This window comes from Triturus cristatus, chromosome 10 (assembly GCF_964204655.1).
Source record: "Triturus cristatus chromosome 10, aTriCri1.1, whole genome shotgun sequence".
Classification (NCBI taxonomy): Eukaryota; Metazoa; Chordata; class Amphibia; order Caudata; family Salamandridae; genus Triturus; species Triturus cristatus.
In genome coordinates, this window is record NC_140593.1 from 184112353 (window position 1) to 184136100 (window position 23748).

At 40.3% G+C, this 23748-nt stretch overlaps 1 protein-coding gene across 1 annotated transcript in view; it reads right to left on the bottom strand.

The window, feature by feature from the left end:
- Positions 1 to 23748, bottom strand: part of THSD7A (thrombospondin type 1 domain containing 7A) — a 982498-nt gene that overhangs the window by 474322 nt on the left and 484428 nt on the right. Inside the window, exon 3 of the mRNA XM_085630781.1 lies at positions 10967 to 11212. Coding sequence (XP_085486907.1) covers positions 10967 to 11212 — 246 coding nt within the window. The remainder of the gene's footprint in view (positions 1 to 10966; positions 11213 to 23748) is intronic.

Sequence of the window (23748 nt, forward strand, 5' to 3'; positions counted from 1 at the left end):
ACGCAGTGAAAATCGCTGCACTGCGATACTCTGCCCCATAGAGGTGGTATATGGGTGGCGCGTGGGTGTTACCACTCTTCGCCCCCTGGATTTTGGTGCATTCCCGGATTTGCCTTTAGTGGTATACCTGGGAATGCATCAAAATGCTATGTCTCCCCAGGTGAGGCGTAACAAGGAGAAATATGTTTATTTCATCTTGTTATTTCCTCTTTCTGTGTGCTGCAGTCTGCAGCACACATAGAAAAAGGAAAATGCCTCAGGGATTTGTTTTCATAAAAACAATCCTGCTTACAATACAGGCACCTTTGCACCATGGTGCACAGGTACCTGTGTTGGCATTAGGCAGCACATTGTGCGCCAGCACAAGGAAAAGACAGAAATGTGCTGTATAATGTTAAATATGAAGCTTTCCTGCCCTTTCACGCTGCACAGCACAGCAAGGTGGATTGATGCTTTGTGCTGCATAAAATTTTGATAAAGGTGGTACTTTAGGACAATCCCCAAATGCAACTCCCTAAAGAGGCCTTAGACCTCCTGCATTGAGCTGATTAATCACTAGTAAACATGTTTTTTTACCCTGGAGTAAAATGTAGGAGGAATATCTGAGGACTAACTTCCCAAATTGTATGCTCTGCTGCCATTTACTTTTTTGTTTTTTTGTCTTTCCAAATCGATGAGTTTTCAATCAACTCTATCGATGTATCATGTGCTTCGAGGGCAAAGAAATGCTTTATTAATACCTCAGACTGTTCATTGAGAATTTGAAGAAAACTACTTAATTGTAGATATTTATAAAATCTCCACCAAAACTGTATTCTGTAGTTCTCCTGGATCTTAGGGAATGGGAAGAAAGCCCTTTCCCTCCCATATCTAATCCAACTCACAAATTCATTTTTCTTCCCACTCAGGAATTAGTTTCATCCTTTCTCTGAGAGGACAAGATCTTTCATAATGGGAAGTCTACCTACTGATTCACTATCTTGGGCCATCTTACGCATACAAGTAACCATGATAGAGTTCGTAGTGTTCAAAACTTCATTTGTCAGTGCTTTGGGCAGTGAAACTCTTCAGACCATAAATCCTGCATCATTATTAAAAAATATACGCATCTTACAGGTAATTCATCTTGAGAACTGCAAACAACTGTGAAACAGGCATTACTATTACTCAATTCATTTTTGTGTTACTCATAGTATAGACCTCAGAAGGATGGAAGACAAAGGGCCTGATTACAATCTTGGCGAATGGGATACTCCGTCACAAACATGATGAATATCCAATACACCGTATAACAAGTTCCATAGGATATAATGGAATAGTACGTTTGTGACGGAGTAATCATGTCCACCAGGATCGGAATCAGACCCTAAGTCAGCATTATCAGGATTCAATGTCAACAAATTCAGATAATATTAAACGACAGAAGTAAATGTTAATAGTACACAGTCAGTAATCTTGTGGGCTGTGGAGAATATGTTGAAAGTATTCTCATAATCATGTCTGTTATGCACATCAGAGACCTATTTATCCGTGTCTACCTGATATTTGTTATATTGTAACATCCCCATCCATCTATAAAGCTGAAAGGGCTCTTGGATGCATTTACTTTCCACAGAGAACATATATACTTGTTATAGAGGCAGATGCGCTTTACACGTTCTTCTTCATTACAGATTAATTAATTCACTCCTTATCTAAAAAAAACCTTACATCTTGAACTGTGTTCAAAATCTGTATTAATATGAGCAGCTGCATCACATCCTCAGTCTCTCTTCTTTCATTCAGTCTGTACATAATGAATAACTTTAATAAAGTCCTGATTGAAAAACTTGTAAATTTGCTCCCGCCGAGTTACTCCTATATGTGGAGGAGAATTCTGTCTTTTTAGGCATTTATAAAAGGTTAAAATGTTTTACTTATCTGAGGAAGCGCGAGATACATTTGTCCATATTGAACCAGATTCTGTGGGTTAGATATTGAATTATATCTCCCACTATTTAAATATGGCACCTGCATGTAAGGGTATGCAAGAATGTATCTATTTTTTATGTTTTAGCTCTATTTCTAATGTTCTAACTGCATTGCATGATTTTTCCTGTAGACAAATACATTACCTGCAATTAATATGGGGTGATCTGTCTTCTTTTCTTCCCTAGAAACACACTTAGAGAGAGGGATCTTGAATGTGCTTACAGGGTGAAAGACAATGTTTTAAATGCATTGTGATTGTTGGTATTATTGTAATTTATAAGACAAGCTTCTCTGTGGGAACACCTGTATTCCAGTCCCTACCCTTAAACCAGTGAATACAGCAATTACACAATAATGACATTTTTTCTCCATTGTAATTACAGTTTAGAACCTTGATGTTGCGATATCTCACATTTCCTAGTGCGTATGTAATGTATATACAAGTTTGTGGTACCCTTAGTAGATTGCATGTGTCTAGTTTGAGCACAATATATGAAACATTTTTAAATCACAATATGGGTAATCACAATTATTTGCGATTATCTAAATTGCCCATGCAGTTAGGGAATCCAATTTGTGATTCCCTAAATGCAATTCTTGTGGCCATCGCAAAATTGTGATTTAGCATTAAGGAATCGCAAATTACCACCAACTTCTAGTTGGTGGTAATTTGCAAATTCCTAGAAAAATTCACTTTTTAGCATTTTTCAAAGTGCCTTGTGGCGTACATACATGCCCTTAGGGCATGTATGTGCGCCACATGACACACATGCATGTTTCAGGGGTGCAATAGGGTATCCTTTTGGCACCCTTGAAATTGCATGCGCAATTTGCAAGTTCCTATTGGGTACTCGCAAATTGCACATGCAATTCCCATTCATTCCTATGGGCCTCTAGGCCTGTAGAAATGAATGGGAAGCCATTCCTTATTTGTGACTCGCAATTTGCGAGTTGTGATTAAGGAATGCGTAGGAATCGCAAAATATTTGTAGAAACCTACATACATTGCATTTTGAGAGTCTATAATAGCGAATCGGTAAAATTCGCTATTATAGACTTGCAAAGTAGAATTTTGATACATGAGGCCCTTAGAGCTTTACTCAGTTCATTTAATGTTCAGTATTAGACGAGCCAATTCACAAACAAGCTTTAAAATGTCAGGGATTTCCTTCTAGTTTTTTGTAGAATTAAAAAATGTTGGATTGCACAAACATCCCTGGAAGCCCTAATGGAAACCTACAAAAGCCACTGATCTACATGAATACCCATGCTGCTATATGGTCACTTTTGTATATTGCATGCAAGATGGGCAACCCATGGGAGGAAGAATGGCATGGCATGCATTTGAATACTAAACATATTTTATATTTTTCTCCACCTTTCCTGGTCGACAAGTTGCTTCCTCTACATCCTCGGCCAGTTTGGATGTTGGAAGTTTTTTCCAACACAATTTACACACTTACTGCTCTTGTTTTTAGCACTTTTACATAAAGTTGACATAAAAAACATTGGGGAAGTTTGTTAATCACAATAGAATGCTATTGACAGCGTTTACCGCTTTCCTGATAGTTATTCCCGCAGCCACCCTAGGAACTATAATTTCCCAATGCTAGTTTTCTATGGTGGAAATTCACCATATTAATAATCTTACTGTACAAATAGTATGACTTACAGAATGAAATATCCTTGAATACTGATTATCTGAACTAGAATTTGTGATCTGTGAACCGACATAAACGTGTTTGTAAACAACTTTAGTTCACATAATACTGTTTAGTCCTACCTATTGCCCAGTGACTCAAAAATAGTTAATTGAAAATTGCGGATTTTGTATGTACAGCAATTTGACTCATTCACACCAAAATCATATCTACTTTTCCTACAGGACAAAATAAGTCGCATTGGAGGGGGAAAGGGAGGATACAAACCTATGAGAAAACCAAAAAAGCGATTACTAAATGAGTATCCACAAATTATTGACATGACATTATCCTCTCTAGAAGTACATGGACTACTACTCCTGCAAAAGACAAGAGTAAATGTGATTATATTTATGGTGATGTCACCAAAGAGGTTTATTAACAAGAAACGTTAGGTCTAAAGAAAAGTGCAAACTCATTTTTGAAACTCAATAAAGTGAGTAGTATTAGGATACTAAGGACTTAGGGTCATGTTAACAATAAACATATATTTGTGGCTAAAAACATCATTTACACAAGCCAGCATTCCACAAACTAAATCCAGGCATACACGATTGAATTTACTGCTCTGGATATCTTCATCACAAGTACAAAGAAATCCACAGTAGCAAATCCTGTGCAAAGGTTGGAAAATTGGAGGGTGAGGGTTTCCTTCTAAGGTTGGGAACACCGACACATCCACAGACTCTGGTTTGTGGAAATGGGAATACAATCACTCCAGCCAATGGATATAGTAACTCCCCCTGCAGCATAGGAAGGGAAATGCATCATCCTGGCATGACTGCGACTGGAGCTAGTCCACTGCGGTTGGCCAAATAGGAACAGTAGCGGAGAAATAGGAATCCCCAATCCTTTCATTCATTCATTGCTAAGGATTCCCAAGTTTAGGTTTACACTCTCTCCCTTGGAGGTCTTGAGGAATCACATACACCCCTGAAACAGCAAATCAGACTATGCCCATAGAGGCATATGGTAAGAAATGGCAGTGGTGTCAGTACACCAGTTACATGACAATCGCCAATCCATGTGCTTTTACCTGATGCTTTGCAACTGTATGAAAATAATACACCCAGAAAGTACCCAGCAGTCTTCCTGGAGCTCGAAAGCATGAGGAGATGCTGAGAAGTGTTGGTTGCATCGAATATCACACAGCAGGTGTAAGTCAATTTGAATACTGGTCTTCAGAGGATCACTCAGTCAACCCAAGAAGGAAGCACAATGAACAAAAGTAGAACTAAAGAAAGGTGCAGGGAAATGCCAAAACAGTGATCAAACTAAGCAAGCGAGAACCATGCAACTAAGCAGTTGTTGCTGCACTCGACTGCTAAATCTTCCTGTGATGCTGTCCAACTGCAAATCTGATTGGTCCTCCTTCTCTGTCTGATCTGTAAGACCCAGCTTCTCTCTCTCAGAACCAACCTTCCGGAGGCTCCATGGTCTTAGCATTCTCATCCTGCCTTTCTCCAATGTTCTTACCTCCCCGAGTATCCAAAGCTCACCTTACTTTACATGGGTCATTAAGGCTTTCCCATGTTTAGAAATGTTTGTGTTTTCACTGCTGAGAAACAGAAAAGTGTGCATATGCACAGTGGGTTCCATTTCCCTTCAGCATATTTCTACACTATGTAGAATTAAGCACAGCAGGGATAAGGATGCAGGTAATGTCGCACATAACATTCCCAGACGTATGCTTGGCAAGCGACACTTTGCATAGCTTTTCAAGCATACTTCTGGAAATGTCTATGAATTAAAAAAAAAGGTAAAAGTACCTTCACAAGAGATATACATGTCTGCCCACACTTTATTGCAGTGCTTAAGTTTATTGTGTGGTTTCCGGTGCTTCTCACCAGCATTTAATTGTCAACACCAGAACTTGTGACACTCTGCCACATGGTGGTGCTGACTGTCTAATTTAGTAATGAGCACAACAACGGTTATTATTTCAATTATCATTAAAAAGGACTAACATCTGTCTCCCAAGCCATTCTTATAGTGTTGGGTGACTAGAATCGTCTGCAGTGTCACACTTGTTGCAGTGTGATGGTTAGTAGTTCAGCTGGTACTGTCATTGACAGTGCTGGAGCCGGCAACGGGTGGTGCAAGCTGCAGTGGCCTCCTGACGAGCGCCCTGGCACTTATATTTTCACAATTTAAGCACTGGTTTAATGTTGTTCCTTCAAGAATCAGGCCCTATGCTTGGAAATAAACCTATTCTTCTAAATTTAAAGAACCTTATTGTGAAAGGTAAACGTACACTTTTGTGTAAGTTTACAATTGTTTGGTATTCACAAAGGGAGTCTTTACGAGTACGGTGAGTCGGCACATACAACAAATCCTACTTTTTATGTGTGGAGACTGCTCCTACTCATAAATCCCTTTGTGAAAACCAACCAATTGAAAGCTTATACAAAGGTTTACCTTTGTGAATCAGACCCAAAGTGTAATCTTGTAGAATTCTGTGAAGTGTAAATCTAGTATGTAAACAACACTATAGATTCAAATGTAACCCCTGTATTGAAGCAAATATATTTGAAGCAGGCGGAATGGCTCAGGTGGATAACACCACTGAAAAACTCAATGGACTAGACATGATGAGATTGGACCATAGCAAACTTTACTTCAGTTTCCATTCTTCAGAGTTCAACAGAGTATGATTGAACTGGGAAATGGTAGTGATTATTATGTGCATAGAAATGTCCGTGCTAAATGGAACTGCTATATCACAAGCAAGTTGCCATTATAACATATTACCTAATAAAACTCTGTCTGAGTTATCTGTACTTGTCATTAGTACAGTTACGGGTCATAAATATTACGATATTACAAGACATCCAAATCATTGGAGTGTGGGAGAGGTGTGTTTGAGGGCAGAGGTTTCTCCACATTCAAATTTTGATGTTCTGCAATCTCATACTTGACTGCTGACCTCTTAACTCTACCCCACTCAAGCACAAATAAGCCAGACACAGGCAGTCATATCATTTAAGTTAGCACTGGCAGCAGCCACAGGTTTAGGCTCATTGGTTTTTTAAGATGTTGAAGAGCTGAAGCAATGCTATTTAAACACATTAGAAAGTGTTAAATGTTTGCTTGTCACGTGACCCTTTAAGGCATGTGCTTATGTGCCTAAAAAATAGATGCGTTTGTTGACATATTTAAAGTGAAAATAAATTAAACATAAAAGTGTAACATAGACAAAGCAACATAACACCACAATTAAAACATAACATGGCACAACACAATAAAACAGTCAAAACAAACTGCAAGACAAAAAATGCAGTACAAAAAACAAACTCATAACACAATACTGCAGCACAAAAAGACAGCAGCACAAAAAAACACAGAACATGTCATTAGCACATCAAAAGGCCACACATCAAATGTGCATAAACGTTCTTGCCACACATTACCATCTCCAGAACGCTGCTTTAATATTTGGGTCATTAAAGGTGTTTAGTACAAGCACTATCTTAATAGCACCAGTAAAAAAGGTTTTGCAATCTTGCCCAGTGGGTTTACCTGCTAGAGTCTAGCATATGTTTAAGTAGGAAATGTTCACTCCTGCGCAGGATGTGTGCCAAAAATCGCCATTAAATTCTAAAACTCGCAGTCATGGCTGTGTTCTGCTAAATAATTCAAGAGTTATGCCAATTTACCTGCTGGGTCTTGTATTTTAATTGTCAGTGTAAGAAAAAAAGACATGCTTGACAGTTGCCTTCACTAGTATGCACAGGTGTGAAGGAAACGCGCTAATGGGCCATCGAAAATAACAAAATGTGTAAAAAAACACAATGCCAGCCTTTATATTAAAAACTACAAATGCTGGATTGAGCATCCACTGTACCAAGCAAGATAAAGTATTGAAAAAAACATACTGCTGCTTATTTACAGAAGGTAAACAGTCATCGAAAGATGGTGTGCTGCTTCTCTCGAACCTATAAATGCCACAGTTTCTGAACCTTTTCTGTACCACAATCTGCTCACGCTGCACCTGAGGTGGCATCAGACATGCAACGGACTCCTCTGGATAGGGAAGCCTTGGGAAATAGATATTTTTCTGCAGATACCGTAAATACAGCCTCTGAGGGGATTTTCCCTATTCCACAGGCAGATGAAAGCTTGCACCAGTAGATACTGCTGGCCGTCTTTTTGAATAGGGAAGTTTTCATTTCTTTCCTATGTGGTCAAAAATTGGCTAGAAACTACACATTGTCCTTAGCTACTAACACAAATATGGTTTCGCATGCCCATAGAAACTTAGGGGCGCATGTATGAGCCACTGGCACTAATGCCACCACAACGTCACTTTTCTCGACATTTTGGTGGTTATAGGGGCATTGCCTTATTTAATGCTGCCTTGTGAATAAGGCACACTTTCACACTATACTTAGCATGAAAGGGGCGGACAATGGGTGTTGTGGTTCGTGTTCCACCCGCAACACCCATTGATTTTGATGCTGTTCGATATTTACAAAGGTGGCGTAAATATGGTTCAGTGCCAAAATTAAGACCAGGGAAAACCTGGTCTTACCCAGGCGCAACGATGAGAATTATTTAATTTCTCCTTGTTTTTGCTGTTTCCATGTGTGCAGCACATATAGAAATAGCAAATCACTGTGAATGATTGTTTATGTGCAGGAAGCTGTCCCTTCCTGCACATAAACAGTCATTTAAAAAAATTACATTTTGCAACTTCTATGTGTGATGCATTAAGCAGCACACATAGAAGTTTCCAAATGCCATTTAGGATTATTTATGTGCAGGAAACAACACCTTCCTGCACATAAACAATCATTTCTCTCAACGCAGGCACCCTTGCACTATGGTGCAAGGGTGCCTGCATTGGCGCTAGGCAGCTAGATTAGCGACAGTGCAGGGGAAAGGCAAGGCTGCACCGTATTCTTGTAAATACAGTGCAGCCCTGCGTTTCAGAAGTGGCAGAGCGCTGCGTTAAGCCAAGGAGGCTAATGCCGCGCTCTGCCACTTCCTTGTAAATATGCCCCTTACTTCTGTAGACTCCACTTTCTGAATGCTAGGGCAGCCGTGATCAAGGGTTTCTCATGGATTTGTGTAAGAGTCTCAGGAGTTGTAAAAAGTATGGACCCTTTGGTAACAGGGAAAAATACTATGTGTTTCTTTCTTTAGGAGACAGAGGGATTGTTCCTTGGATGCTTTGTTATCATTTGGGGGGGAGGAGTGATTGTTTATGAATATGATCTAGTGTGGTGATTCAGTGTAAAGTAGCTGGCCTTATGACCCTCAGGCCACTGCATGTGATGTCACCACACAATGTTGAGACTAAGTGCTTAATGTGTACAAGAATAAGTGCCAGTGCTGAAAGCTCTGCTAAGAAGCCAGTGTCTGGCGCTGGCACGCTTCACACCAAGGCTGCGTAGTGTATATTCCACCTCATGCGTCTTTAATCATCTACCAGACAGACCCTCCCCCTTTCTTCTCACTTTTGCAGACTCCTGCTTTCTCCTATTGTGACGGATGTCCATCTTTCTCTGCTCCTTTTTTTCTCTTTGTGTCTTTTTTTTCTCTTGCTCTCGGGAGATGTTTGAAGAGGAAACAAAAGTGCTGATCCTCAAAAGTGAGTGTTTGTGCACCCGGCCGGCAACCAGTGGCTCAAAATAGGCAGAGTTGAGGCTGGTTAAGCCATGTTTCTCTGAAGAGAAAAAGGTGTCAGTGAGAGCTAGAATGAGGACCAATCTGGGGAAAGATTCGAGAGCCTGAGGAGGCAGTGCGTCTTGTTGAAATATTTTTGTCTGAGCAGGCTTTGTCTCAGGTATGAAGTCTAGCTCAGACCCTGTCCTCAGGCGCTGCATGAGACCCCGTTCATGGTTAGGTTGGGAGAGGGCCCTGTCTCAGACTTGAACCAGTTTTGTCAACTCTGATGCAGTGAATCATCAATGGTTAGAGGTACATCCTAGAAGCCTAGGTTTCTAGATAATTTCTCATGATCCGGATATGCATGACTCTCTCAATGAGCTCCTTTGTAGACTGATAACTGGCAGTGGATAGCAGAAATGCCAGAAAGAGGGAATGAAGGTGTTATGCCCCTTTTTATATGGCCGCCTGATGCAGGGTCAAGACTCAAAAAGCTCTTTCAAGGACCCCATACTGCTCTCTCAAAGATGTGTGAGGTGCATTTGGAAAATACATCAACACCTAAGTATCAAGCTCCCATGCATTCGTAATAGAAAGTCCTGGGATAGAGCTGAAGATGACGTAGGGACCCTCAGAACCTATGAGTGTGCGAGGAGGCTTCATCCTGTCCTCGGTCAAGGGAAATGAGGTTTGGTATTTTTAGGGAACTCAGGCATGGACCCAGTTTGTTCAGTTTAGTTAATGAAAGCTGTCACTGAGCTAACACTGAGAGAAACCTTTTCCTTAAGATAAATGATGGCCTACCCCCACGAGGTATGTCATTGGTTGGTCTAAACAGATATGCAGTTGGAGAAACTAGTAGGGTTGATGGTATTTCATACAAAGCCTATACTACGTTACTGCATATCAACATTCTGCATTACAAATTATTTGGAGGGGGAAACCCACAGGCCTGAAAGCAAAGAATGTGATATCTTGTGGTACACCACATCACTTACATAGAGGTGTCTGTATGAGGGCACAGTTGTAGTAAATGAGAAAGACAATGACCCTATAAACGTTTGAAATGGAAACAGTGAAGGGTATTACACTATTCCTAGAAAACTTGATAAACTTTAGGGGAAAACAGGAAGCTTCAAGAATAATTTTGTTCGGGTATCTCCATTTGAGAAAAGGAATGGGGCTGCACGCTGAAAAATATATATAATACGGGTGTAAACTAATCTGGCACAGAGTTACAGCCTTTATATGCATAGTTATTATAATTATTTTAATTAAAAAACGGAACAGTGCTCCTAAATATATCGGTTAATGCTGTTTTGTTTCAGCTGTGGAGCCCGGGTGGAATAGGAAGTAGCAGCGAGGAATGACTTTACTCATTCCTGAAAACGGAAGCAGTGTGGAAGTAGTTGGAGCTATAAGGTCCAACAGGCACAAAGCAGCGACGCATAAGGGTGATTCAGCATGGTATAACATGCACGGCCTTAAAATTATAAGCCTGGTATTTCTTTAGCTTAAACGTGTGAGTTGTAAAAACAGCAGTACTCATTCTCGTTGCAGATGCCCATGCAGGGGGGAAATTAAGATTCTCTCTTCTAATTTACATATGCAGGACCACAGATTATGCCTAGTTCACTGAAGAGAAAAGGTGTTGGAGACTGCAATAGAACACAATGCATACATACACAGCACAAGCTGGGACGCCTTCTACAGCTGGGGTGCACTGTTCGGTTTCCTCCAGTTCTGGGCATTCATTTTCACTACCAATGGGAAGTTGCGTGACGGTCCGCGTTCTTGTGCGATTCCCAACAGGAAATGACGTGGAGCACGTCCTTGAACAAGGGCTCCACTCTGACCATTCCACCACTTGGCATTCCTTTGCAACCACACAGGACTGGAAAGTAATTGGCAACTGATCTTGTTGGCAGAAGCTGTGGAAGTGAAGGACAAATGTTAGCATGTGGACAAACACAATATGTCTCTTCATTTAAATATTATTTTATTGCTCTGTAAAAATTGCAACAAAGTCGGGTACTGCAAAGAACAAACTCTAATATTCAGCTTGTTTAAAACCTCAGTTGACGATGCATGCGGCCTAATGTAAAATTAACACCATTCTACAGATATTTGTCATTCATATAAAATAAGTGATGCAATGGTAACAGGTACCATCCAGCACCACCTGGAAACGGAAAATATGTGAGATTTACTGCATTTTGGGATTCAGGTAATAACTACTAAGGGAGGTCAATGGGATAAGGACATATTAATTTGTTAGTGGTCCATGACTTATCCCTATTAAATACAAGAGATGACATCACAACTCAAATTCTTAAAATTAAAGGAAGCATTATGCAAGTTTACTTACTTCATTTTTAAGTCAAAGCCTACCAGACAGCATAATTGACTGTAAAAGGATATTTTGGAGACGTTTGGAAAACTTCCATGGGAATGCATTCCGCCCCTTAATCACCATTGGATTTTTGGTTTGCAACTCACATTTTTTTGCTTTCTATTTGCTGGCTTTATTTGTTTGAGGCTGTCCAGCTTGAGCTCCTCCCTTCCTATGCCCAAACATTATTTACAATATCCGACTGAGTGTTCCCTTTCCAGAAACAGGCCTTTAAATCTTGTTCTTCTTATCTTGTCTCATTTGCTGTGCTTTCACAGACGGAGATCAAATGTCGGGCTCTGTCTTCTGAGGGAGTTTGGTGTTTAAGTTGCTTTCTCTGACTTCAAAGTGAGAACATTTATGTGACAGTCATGCTGGTTACTGGGGCTAATCCTGAAGTGTGGGGAAACAACTATTTTAATGCCATTAAAATGAATCAATACACTAGGTGATGACATTTCCTAACCATATGTCTTTGCAAATGTAATGATCATTTCAATTGAAGATGTGTTTTCTGTGATGGCAGTGCGCTACCACACGATGCACTCTTCACCACTGCACTCTACAGAACTCTAGTCTAGGTCACTCCACTACACTTTACACCACTTCACTCTATGCCAGTGCACTCAACTCCACTACTCTTTGCCACTCCACTTGACCCTGCACCACTCCACTCTGATCTGCACCACTCCACTCTGAAAAATCTACTCTACACCACTGCACCCTATGCCACTCTACTCAATGATGCGCTACTCTACACCACTCTACTCTACGCCAGTGTGCTCTACGCCACTCTATTCTAAACCACTGTGCTCTACCCAAATTTCTCTACACCACTTTACTCAATACCAATGCACTCTATGCCACTGCACTCTACACCAAATACTCTGCACTGCACTCCACAACCCTATACTCTACTCTGCAACACTCTGCGCCACTGCACGCTATGCCACTCTACACAATTGCACTCTCTGTAACTGCACTGTACTCCACTTCATTCTACTCTGCACCACTGTACTTTATGCCACTGCTCTCTGTAGCAATCTACTTTGCAACACTCTACCCCACTGCAGTCTATGCCAATGCACTCTACTCCAATGCAGTATACACCACTGCACCCTAAGGCACTCTACTCTGCAAGACTTCACCCTCAACCACTGAACTCTACGCCACTGCAGGCTACGCCACTCTATCCCACTCTATGCCACTTTATTCTACTCAATAATAATCCTTGAGGATTTTTTCACTACTATTAATTACTTGGACAGTCACCGTGGTGAACTTGATTTATCAGAAAACTCAGATATAAACAACAGAATACAAACAAGACATAGTTCATTACTTTTGTATTGTTTTTTATCTGAAATTAATTTTTTTAGAATATTTCCTTGATTTCATGCACAAACGTGCGTAATCTACAAAACAAATTTGAACATTGGCAACACAAACTACTGTTTAAATGAGAAACCTCAGCAGTAGTGATTGACACTTTTCTTCTTAGATATGTACCATCCACAGTTGGTCATATAACACAAACCATTAGTTTAGATAATAATGCGTATAAACATTAAATGGCTTTTCCTTGTATCAAGACAGTGTCAGAGCGTCGACGTTTCGGTCTCCTTATCTGCAAGATTATTCCTCGAGACCATCATCAGGACAAAAGTTGCACCATGTATTTCCTTATTCTAATTCTCAATCTCGTTCTCCTGTCTCGTATTTCATAGAAACATAAGAAGCAGCCGCTTACATCTGTGTTTCTGTACTTTCGTTACACACCAGGTCAACTTCTCTGGTTCAACTCGCCAACACAAGTCCGAGCAACGGTCTCGAGGAATAATCTTGCAGATAAGGAGACCGAAACGTCGACGCTCTGACACTGTTTTGATACAAGGAAAAGCCATTTAATGTTTATACGCATTATTATCTAAACTAATGGTTTGTGTTATATGACCAACTGTGGATGGTACATATCTAAGAAGAAAAGTGTCAATCACTACTGCTGAGGTTTCTCATTTAAACAGTAGTTTGTGTTGCCAATGTTCAAATTTGTTTTGCAGATTACGCACGTTTGTGCATGAAATCAAGGAAATATTCTAAAAAAATTAATTTCAGATAAAAAACAATACAAAAGTAACGAACTATGTCTTGTTTGTATTCTGTTGTTTATATCTGAGTTTTCTGATAAATCAAGTTCACCACGGTGACTGTCCAAGTAATTAATAGTAGTGAAAAAATCCTCAAGGATTATTATTGTGTTCATATACTATACCCAATTCCTTGGGGTTGAATGGGTTGCCCTATTGTTCAGTATTATTATTAACTTTATTCTACTCTGCACCAATATATGCCACTGCTCACTACAGCACTTCACTCTGCAACACACTACTCTATGCCACTGCACTCTATGCCAATGCACACTATACCCTTGTGCTCTAAGACACTCTACTCTGCAAGACTGCCCTCTCAGCCTCTTAAATCTATGCTAATCTTCACCACTGCACTCTATGGCCCTACACTCTACTCTGCACCACTCATCTCTATGCCAATGCACTATATGCCACTACACTGTATGCCACTCTAATGTACTCTGCACCACAGCCCCGATGCCACTGCACTTTAAGCGACTCTATGCCACTACAGTCTATGCCACTCTACTTTACATCTCTGCACTCCGTCCTGTACCACTCCACTTTACCCTGCACCACTTTACTCTACTCTGGAAAAATCTACTCTATGCCACTGCACTCAATGCAGCTCTACTCCACCCTGCGCCATTCCACCCTGCACATTCCACTCTACGCCATTCCACTCCATACCACTGCAATCTAAGCTGCTCCACTCCACTCTACTCTACACTGCACCATTCTACTCTGCAACACTCTACTCTACATCACTCTATGCCCTGCACTCTAGACCAATGCACTTTACAGCACTTTCCTCAATATTAACGCACTCTAAGGCACTGCACTCTATCCAAAAGGATCAGATGGAATTAGATGGCATCAAGGCATGGACATCCATGAGACTGAAAGTTAGAAGGTAGCTAGATGCTAAAGCCTTAGTGCTCAGCAGCATGGAACATTAGCGAGAAGGTCATGATAACCGGTCAAAAGCATTGTCTGGTGTAATTCAATTGAAAGTGTAGAAATGTGCCATTGAGAAAAGTTTGAGTGTGTCCATTATCCTCTAGATAATTGGCTAAGGTGTGCAGTTGACCTCTAGTCTTAAGCAAGTCTTAAAAGCTGAAGAGTTAGGCCTCCTGTACATTGCATAGCATGGGGTAGACTCCTTCTAGTTTCAAATGTATGCTTACAGTGCTGTATCACAAGGAGCCCTGTACATGTATGAAACTTATGAAAGAAGCCACATTTTACCTTAGTTTGCAAATAAATTAGTAGTCATTTGGTTTGGTCAGGAATATATTTTCAGAGACGCAAAGGCTAACAAGTATTGGAAAAGTCAATGGGTCAGAATTCTTGTTAGGAGTAGTCTTTGATAACAGTTGAGTCATTTTATAATTTTGTATTTGTTAGTCCCTTGTATTCTAGAAAGAAATCCCATAATGAAAAATCATTTTGGGCTAAAAAGAAATGGAAGTTGGAAGCCTTTGGTGAATAGAGCATTAACAGTGCTAAGCAAAGAAGAGTGTTATGAAAACAAGCTAGAAACGTACTTTGCATTGTAAGTGGTGAACTTAAAAGGCATACACAGCAAACTATTGAGTAGTATATATTTTTGAATAAAGGACAGTACTTCTATTGCATCTTTAGGAAAACATAAGTGCTGTCATGTATTTACATCAATACATAGGCTTTCAGCTAGAAGCTACATGTCATGCCACAACTTTAGTCTATCACAAGCATTACTTGAACCCAACATCCACATTTAATGGGAAAATAAATGGAACAATGGGATCAACCAATCAACAGCATAGGGTGTTTCATGAATAGCCAATGACAGCAATAGAAAAACATGGGAAACACATTAAAGATCAAGGGAAAGACTCCAAATCCCCCCTTTCTCTCTCTCTCTCTCTGTTTTATCTATTGTAGTTTTCAAATAGTTGATAGCAGCTAGAGATGTCTATAGCAAGACCTGAATAAGTATTGTATTAACGTGCTTGATATTACAGGACACATATACATACAACATTATTATTCATATGCCTGCTCCTCACACTGTTATATGCATACATTGCTAAGGTTTAGTGTTACATTGTATGTTACTTGTCCATGTGATCTCATGGATTACAAGGCTCTCCATTAGACATGCTCAGCTATGGTTACTGAGTGTGTAGCAAGTCAAATCAGAATCTTGGGTTTTGTACGCAAGCAACAAAAGAGTGTGGGTATTCAAATTATAAAAAGCAAGCATGGAGAGGCAGAGCTCTGGGCTGATTGCATTTTACAGCCAACAACCAGACAGAGCTAAAACTATTATAAGGTCTCTGAGGTGGTTCCCCAGGAGCTATTCCAGTTCTTGAGTAGCCAAAAAGGCACTGCCCTTTGTTTGGGAATTTTGGTACAGCTCCTCATCAGATGAAGCCTTGTGTTCTGCTTGTCAAAATCAAAAGGATAATGTGAAGCACTCTCATTAGATTTACCATCAGTGACAATTACAGAATAAAAGAAACCCAGAGGGGTTGGATAGCTCACCTTACTCTGTGAGTACTTTCCTCCCTGTAGCATGTGATATTAACTGCCCAATATAACAGCAAATACACAGATGAAAGGTGGGGCTAAGCGGCTGAGATTGGAAGCACATTCGCAGATTTCAGCCTAGGATTCTCTTTAACAAGGAACTTTGATGAATGCTTCTGGACATTGGAATAGTTAATGAACAAGAGGCGGAGTCTGTTCCAGTGCAAGGACATGTCAGATGGTATCACTGGTCCCCTAGGTCTCAATATCTATGAACTAAACATTCCATATAAGCATCAAAGGTTGCTCAGTTATGAGACGAAGTGCACAATGCATCTCACAGCACCTAGAGCAGTAATAATCCTTGAAGTGGCTTGGATATTGTCCATATACTAATAAATTGTGTGTATATACCCTTCACATTATCTCTTTAATGAATTCCACAGCATCTTAATTATCCAAAAAATGCTGAGGCTATTCTAATTAATTTAATAAAATGTCTTTTTCAGGAGATCTATTTTCAGGTGGAGCTGAGTGGATTACATAACCTGCAGAGTTTCAAAGTCAAAATCAAAATGTTTGAAAAGAGTCTGCTTCACAACGTACATACAGAACTTATCTGGTGCTCAATAAGAGCACACTGTGAATGCCATCTTAATTTTTTAGAAAACTTACAATCATATTGTTAGGACTAGAAATAAGCTTTGGCAAACTCAATAAGTCTGCATTGTTTTAGGTGTATACAATCTTTTGTTGTAATGAAAAGTGCAGCTGTGTGGTATGTTTGGATGTAGTAACAAACATCAAAGTTTCTGGGGCATCACACATATTTTGTGCTTGCACCTTTTTCCTTGTGTAGGCAAAAAGATCAGGAGTGGCAGCACCTGCCCTGTCCACTAGCAAGAAAAAGTTTAAAGGTCAGTTGAAGCACCACTTCAGGGTGCAGACTCCTAAAATGCATTAACACATATCGCGTTACTGCAGTACATGCATCAAGCAAAAACTATTAGAAATATAGTCTTAAACGATTGGACAATTCTCCAGCAATTGCATTTGCTAGGTTATTTTCATACAAAATGTAGTCAATGGTGGATTTTTTTTAAGAATGCAATGATGGATGTATATTTGAAATCAGAACAAAAATTGTTTTCTCTATTGTAGATCATGTGGTGTCTAAGAAGAGATACCCTTCACTTGACTGAAACACGTTTCTATTCTAAGATGACCACCAAGACAACCGGGCGATTGGAGACTCTGCGAAGTTGTGGGAGACAACATGAACATTGTACATCTGAAGTAGAACTCCCAGACTCATGGGAACATAACGTTCAAGTACCTTCCTGCAGATGAACTAGGCACATACATCAAGACACCAAATCACAAAACAATTTTTCGTATAAAATGTTAAGCACTCTCTTAATTGGGTACCCTCAGAGATGCAGCAACCTTGGACAGTAGTAATGAATGGAATACTCTATTGTGATGCAGTGCTCACCTCATCACATTCATTGCGGCAATCTTACAAGAGGGGATATCCCTGAAAATTCTGTGGTGTGCAGTCTAGTCTTTATTTCACAAGGCTGAGCAGTCTGACGGGATGTAGAAAGCTATGTTTTTTGCACGAACATGTCCTGTGATGTTTCTTGTGGACTTTGAGGAATGAAAATTTGCAGCTAAAATGCACCATATGTAGATATGTAGGGAAGCATTTGAACAAAGCTATTTATCCTCTTTGAAATTATAAACCCCAAGATCTGAGTTATTTTTTCTTTGTCGTAAGTCGACAATGTTTGATCATGTTTTCTTAAGAAAGCAAAAATAGTGCTTTTTATTATTGTACCAAGATTGTTATCATGTTTTTTAATGTAGAATCATCATTTTTATTTGTTTTACTACAAATTTACCTTTTTGTATTATTGTTTTATGTTTTGTGGTAATTATTGTTTTATGTTTTGTGATATTTGTCGACCTTTTTGGAAGTCAAGATCAAATAAAAAATGCAATTTGACCGTGCCCAACCACATCATCCGCGGCTGGTGTACTGCTCCCATGTATGAGAACGTGACTGAAGCCGAGTTAGATGTGTAAAGCTAGTTGGCACACCACCTTTGTGTAAAAGTCACCAGTGGTTGAAAATGGCTTTTTGTACGTTGTTTGTTGTGGAGACATGATGTCTTTCCTACAGCTACTAAAGATAGCTGTAGCCAGACCTAAAGATGGATACAACAAGGTAATGAACAATGAAAAGAGGTAAGAGTGCTGAGTACTTTACTGCACCTCCACGCACACGCTGAAGACATATTCTCTATAAGGGTGTCCAGATCGCCTTAGAATTCCTTCATCAAGTGCAAATGTAAAGCATAGCATTACCATACGGCACGTGGCGTCGCTGTGTGAAGTTGGCATAGTATTCTCGAATAATCTGTTCATCAATTACTAATAAAGAACTCTACCCATACTCGCTCTTTCTCAGGCAATGCTCCCTGCATCTGGAAAGCCCTCCCGAGGGACCTTCTCTGCAACCCTACCTACCCAGGCTTTAAAAGAGACATGAAACCCATCTCCTCAATAAATACTGGAGCCCCTGAATCTAACCCCATTTATTTATGTTCTAACCTAATTTCTGTAATGTGTCTGTTCATCGCTCTGTTTCCGCTGGGTCCTGCCGAGCCAACACTTTATGTACCCAAAATTGTTAATTGTTTGGACCTCATTTTCAGCAACTTCATCCCCCATATCCCTACAAATCATTCTTTGTACTGATTGTTCCTTCTGTTACATTTCCCTTATTTTTAAGCGTATGTAACCATTGATCTTAAGTTTATTGTCTTGCTCCAAAATATGTGCTGATCTTTCGCTTCCTTTGCCATTTCATATGTAACCTGTTCCATTGATTGTTGCCTTGCTCTTATTCTGTAAAGCGCTCTGATACCCCTGGATGAAGCTAGCGCTAAATAAAACCCCTAAAATAAAAATCAATTGACACACCTCTCAAGTTAGAGGTGTGTACTTTTCAAGTCCATCTATCATCCGGAAGTGGTGCATCCATTAATCATTCTACTTTACATACGTCTTTCCTTCATCCTATTGTAGACTAAATACATTGTGATTATTGATCTGTTCTCTCTGAACATAAATACGTTGTACATGTATATTTTATCCTATACTATTTTACACATATGCTCTCGGGAGTGTGGGGATTCTCCATGACAGGAATCTTCATGGTCTAGAGTTAAATGCTTTTGGATTCGCGATAATTTAATGCTGAATACTGTTTTTACAAAAGAATTCATAAGTCTTTAAAGCCCTCAGAGTTGTTCACCATATGTCTAAAATCACTTTTGTTTTACTGAAAACGAATTTCGTTGGACACAGTTCACTATCGAATTTGCACACATTTATCCTATATAAATTCAATGCAGTAAGTTACATTTTTCTTCACATGAAAGGGTACCAACGTCTATAAGGACCGCCTCACTAGTCGACTGTCACTTAACAGACAAAGTTCACCTTTTTGTTATCAGGGAAGTTATAATTCGAGGCAAATTGAGATATTACGAGCAATTACGCCGAGGACGTGTGCACAATGTCCTAGAAAACCTGGTCAAAAAGACATCATTAATTAGGTTTCACAGGGTTTAGGATGAAGGCGAAAAGGCAAAGCCGAAGGGCCATTATAATTAGAAGAGTAATATTTCATGCAATCGTGAAGCGATATGCTGTATGTGGATATAAGTCTATTAATTATGCGGCAGCATGCAAACAAAGAATATATAATATTGATGATAGGCATAACACACATTAATTTATCGTCAGATAAAGCTGAGTTTTTTTATACATAAATTATAATCAAATGATAAAATGATAGAACATAGTTTGCCGATCTGCATGATTTGGCTACATTGGATTTAGAAATGGGTTTCTTGTGTTTCATAAAATTGTGTCCAGTGGATGAAACATTATTGTCGTTTTTCGCCTTTTTAAAATATTGTGCTTTATAATAGGAACTGCAACCATCATTATCAGCAAACATTATTGTCGTCAGTAAATACAAAAATATAGTTAGAAACACATTTGGTATAAAAAGAAACAATCTCTTTTAAGATTAAAACATGTTTAAAACAGTACGCAGGCATTAATGAAGGGATGACCATCATTAATGCCTGGTACCTATTTCTAGTGCCTTATTTTGCTAATGGCACCATGTGCCAGGTTAGAGTAGCAAAAACTCCCACTGAACAATTGTTACCCGCCCGGGAGGCGATTGCAAGCTTCTTGTGTACTTTGGTGGAGACGTCAATGAGTATGAAGAGCCCGCATATTTTTGTGGCAGTGGGTTGGTTCAGTGTACCAGCCCGCGTATTTTTGTGGCTGTGGGTTGGTTCAGCGTACCAGCCCGCGTATTTTTGTGGCTGTGGGTTGGTTCAGCGTACCAGCTCGCGTATTTTTGTGGCTGTGGGTTGGTTCAGCGTACCAGCCCGCATATTTTTGTGGCAGTGGGTTGGTTCAGTGTACCAGCCCGCGTATTTTTGTGGTTGTGGGTTGGTTCAACGTACCAGCCCGCATATTTTTGTGGCTGTGGGGTGGTTCAGCGTACCAGCCCACGTATTTTTGTGGCTGTGTATTGGTTCCGCGGAATAGCCTGAAGCTTCTATAAGGGGTCGCACACCTTAAGTAAGACACATCGGTCTCGACCGGTCCTTCAACATATTAACATTGGGTTTGGTTATCACAATTGCAACAATCATTGGCACAGTCATGAAGTCCGGCTTATTGATTGGTTGGGTGAGTGTATGGATGGACAGTTGGAAGAGTGAATGGACTGTATCTCGATTAATGGGTGTGTGCATGAATGCATAAATATTGCAAGGAAAGTGTATGTGGAAAAGTGAGGTGTCAGGGAGCAGTATAGTAGAAGGTGCAGCTAATGTGGTAGAGGCAGTGGATGAATGAAGGCTGAATGCATGGATCGCAGAAGCACAGCAACAAACCCAGAAGAAGAAATACAACAATTTGATAAGGAATAAGTTTAGGGATGGTATGAGTCAGCACTGTAGAACAGAGACACCATGATCCTCAGACCTCAAGATTCTATAGCAGTGCATTTGATAGATGAATATTTTGAAGGGTCGTTGCAAAACTGCTGAATACTTTCTTTTTTAACATGATAGAACGAGGAGGTGAAGAGCTTTCGAACAATCAGAGGCTGTGCCAATACCCCAACAGAAATAGAACAAACATTGGCAAAGCCAATATGTCTGGCATTGTCCATTAGACTTTCCACAATTTCTATTTTGTTCTGCTTTATTATGTTTTTTGCAAACATGTATTGTTTGGGGAGCTGATGGGCCCTTATCAGTGTAATATATAACTTTGACTGAAATTAAAAATGTTTTTTGTCCCAAAAAAGCGCACATTACCATAGTACTCCCTGGTACCAGTCAAGTCACGTTTATTTTGCTTAGTTAATAAAAATCATTGCAATACTGTTTTAAAAAGAACTATGTCTAATAATTCAATTGTAAAAAGTGATAACAATTCATTCAGACAAGAAACAACAGTTTAAGATGCCCACAATTTAGGTGTCTATAAAAAGACATTTCTAACCTGCTCAACTAGATGGGACAAAAACTATTTAATACCTTCTCTTAACATAAACTCGATTGCTGAAGGATCCCGCAGTTTGGGTCTATATTTTCTAAAAATATAAAAACTCGCAAGCATTGCTTACTTCTTAGGCACTTTCACTGTATTTTACTAAAGCCAGATTTATCTTTATATGAGCCTCTTGTTTAAAACAGTAAAATGCAATTTGTTAGTGCAAAAAAGTACCCTTTACACCAGTTTGTAAAGTGTGATCGTCAAGTTCTGTAAAAATAACCTGAACTTGCCCCATCATATTCACCCAAAAATGTTTGGGCCATTTAAAAGTCAACCTGTGAGGCAGCGTTGTAAAGTGGATGTATACCCCTCTAACCAGATTGTAAAGTGCAAAAGACATGTGCAAAAGAGCTCTATTCAAACTAGCCTGACCTTGCCTCTTCACCTTGCCACAATACGTAGTGGGGATCTCTGGTACTTGAGGGGACTACTTGTGAGTGGATGTGCCCCTTGGTAAAAACCAGCATGCTGTAGGTCGTAGTGAATCAGCCAATGACGGAGTTGCTCTGACACAATCCCCCTTGGCAAATGTGAATGACACAAGAATAGACCAATGAATAAAGTCTGGCTAAAACTCCCTGATGACCCTGCTTTTTCCTACAGTATTTCTGTCTGTGGGTTTACTGTAGGTACAGTGGCTGCTTAACACTGGATTTTAGTGTTAGATGTGGGAGGACACTAGGCTTAACATAGTACATTTCCCATATACACCCCCAGCCCTCAGAGCCCAAGGTGAGTGTGGCTGAATACTTTTGCCATCTTGAAAATGTTCTAAGTGTGTAGGTTTGACCCCAGGAATTTTTACCTCATTATTTAGGTTGTGCACAGGAGTCATTCCCACCCACTAGCTCATGCCTGTCATAATTGTGGCACCTCCAGGCACACACTTCAGAAACCTCCAAACCCTGAGAAAGAACAGAAGAGGACGGACCAGCTGTCTGTGACCTGAGTGGAGCTCTGAATAACTGTACCTGCTCCCTCTTCTGCCCAGGACAAAAGTGAACTCCAAGGATCATAAGGCAGACCTCCTGATCAATATACAGTCAAACCACAAGCTACAAGAGGCCATTCCTGCAACTCCCAGATGACCAGTAGCAACTGGACTCGGACCGGACCCTACTAATGCTCTTTGCCTGACACCCTGCAAGTCTCTAAGGCCCTGATTACAAGTCTGGTGGTCCCCGTAATCGCTGGACCAGGGGCACGGAAGTGGTAGTCTCCCGACTGCCCTATTAGGATATGATCGTATGAACCACCACAGCCCTGCCATATCTGCCAGGGAACCGTCATTCCCTGGTGGTGATGCGGCAGTCAGCAGGCAGTAATGTGCTTGGCAGGACCGTCACAGTCTCGCCAAGCATATTATATGTAGGCCTGGGTGGAGTTGACAGAGCTCTGCTATGCAGAACTCCAAAAAGTGACCAAAAAACTCTGCCACGCCACGCGGAGTTCCGCAGGCGGCGGAGAGAGTTTGGTCATGGCGTTCATGTTGATTTTCAGCGCTGGGTGTTTGTCCCACACTGTAAAATCAGCGCGAATGGCACCATGGACAGCACAAGAGGGCGCTGCTTCTTTTCTTGATGCTCAAGTAGATTTTCTACACGAGGGGCAGCTTTCACAATGCAAACAGAAAGTTCCTCAATGTGGGCTGTCGCGACTGTCTGCGACCGCCCGCATTGAGAAATCTGACCACCCGCGCTGAGAAATCTCATTAGGAGGTGGTTTTCCTTGCTCGCTCCTGCCAACTTGACGTTCGCAAGTTTTTGGAACT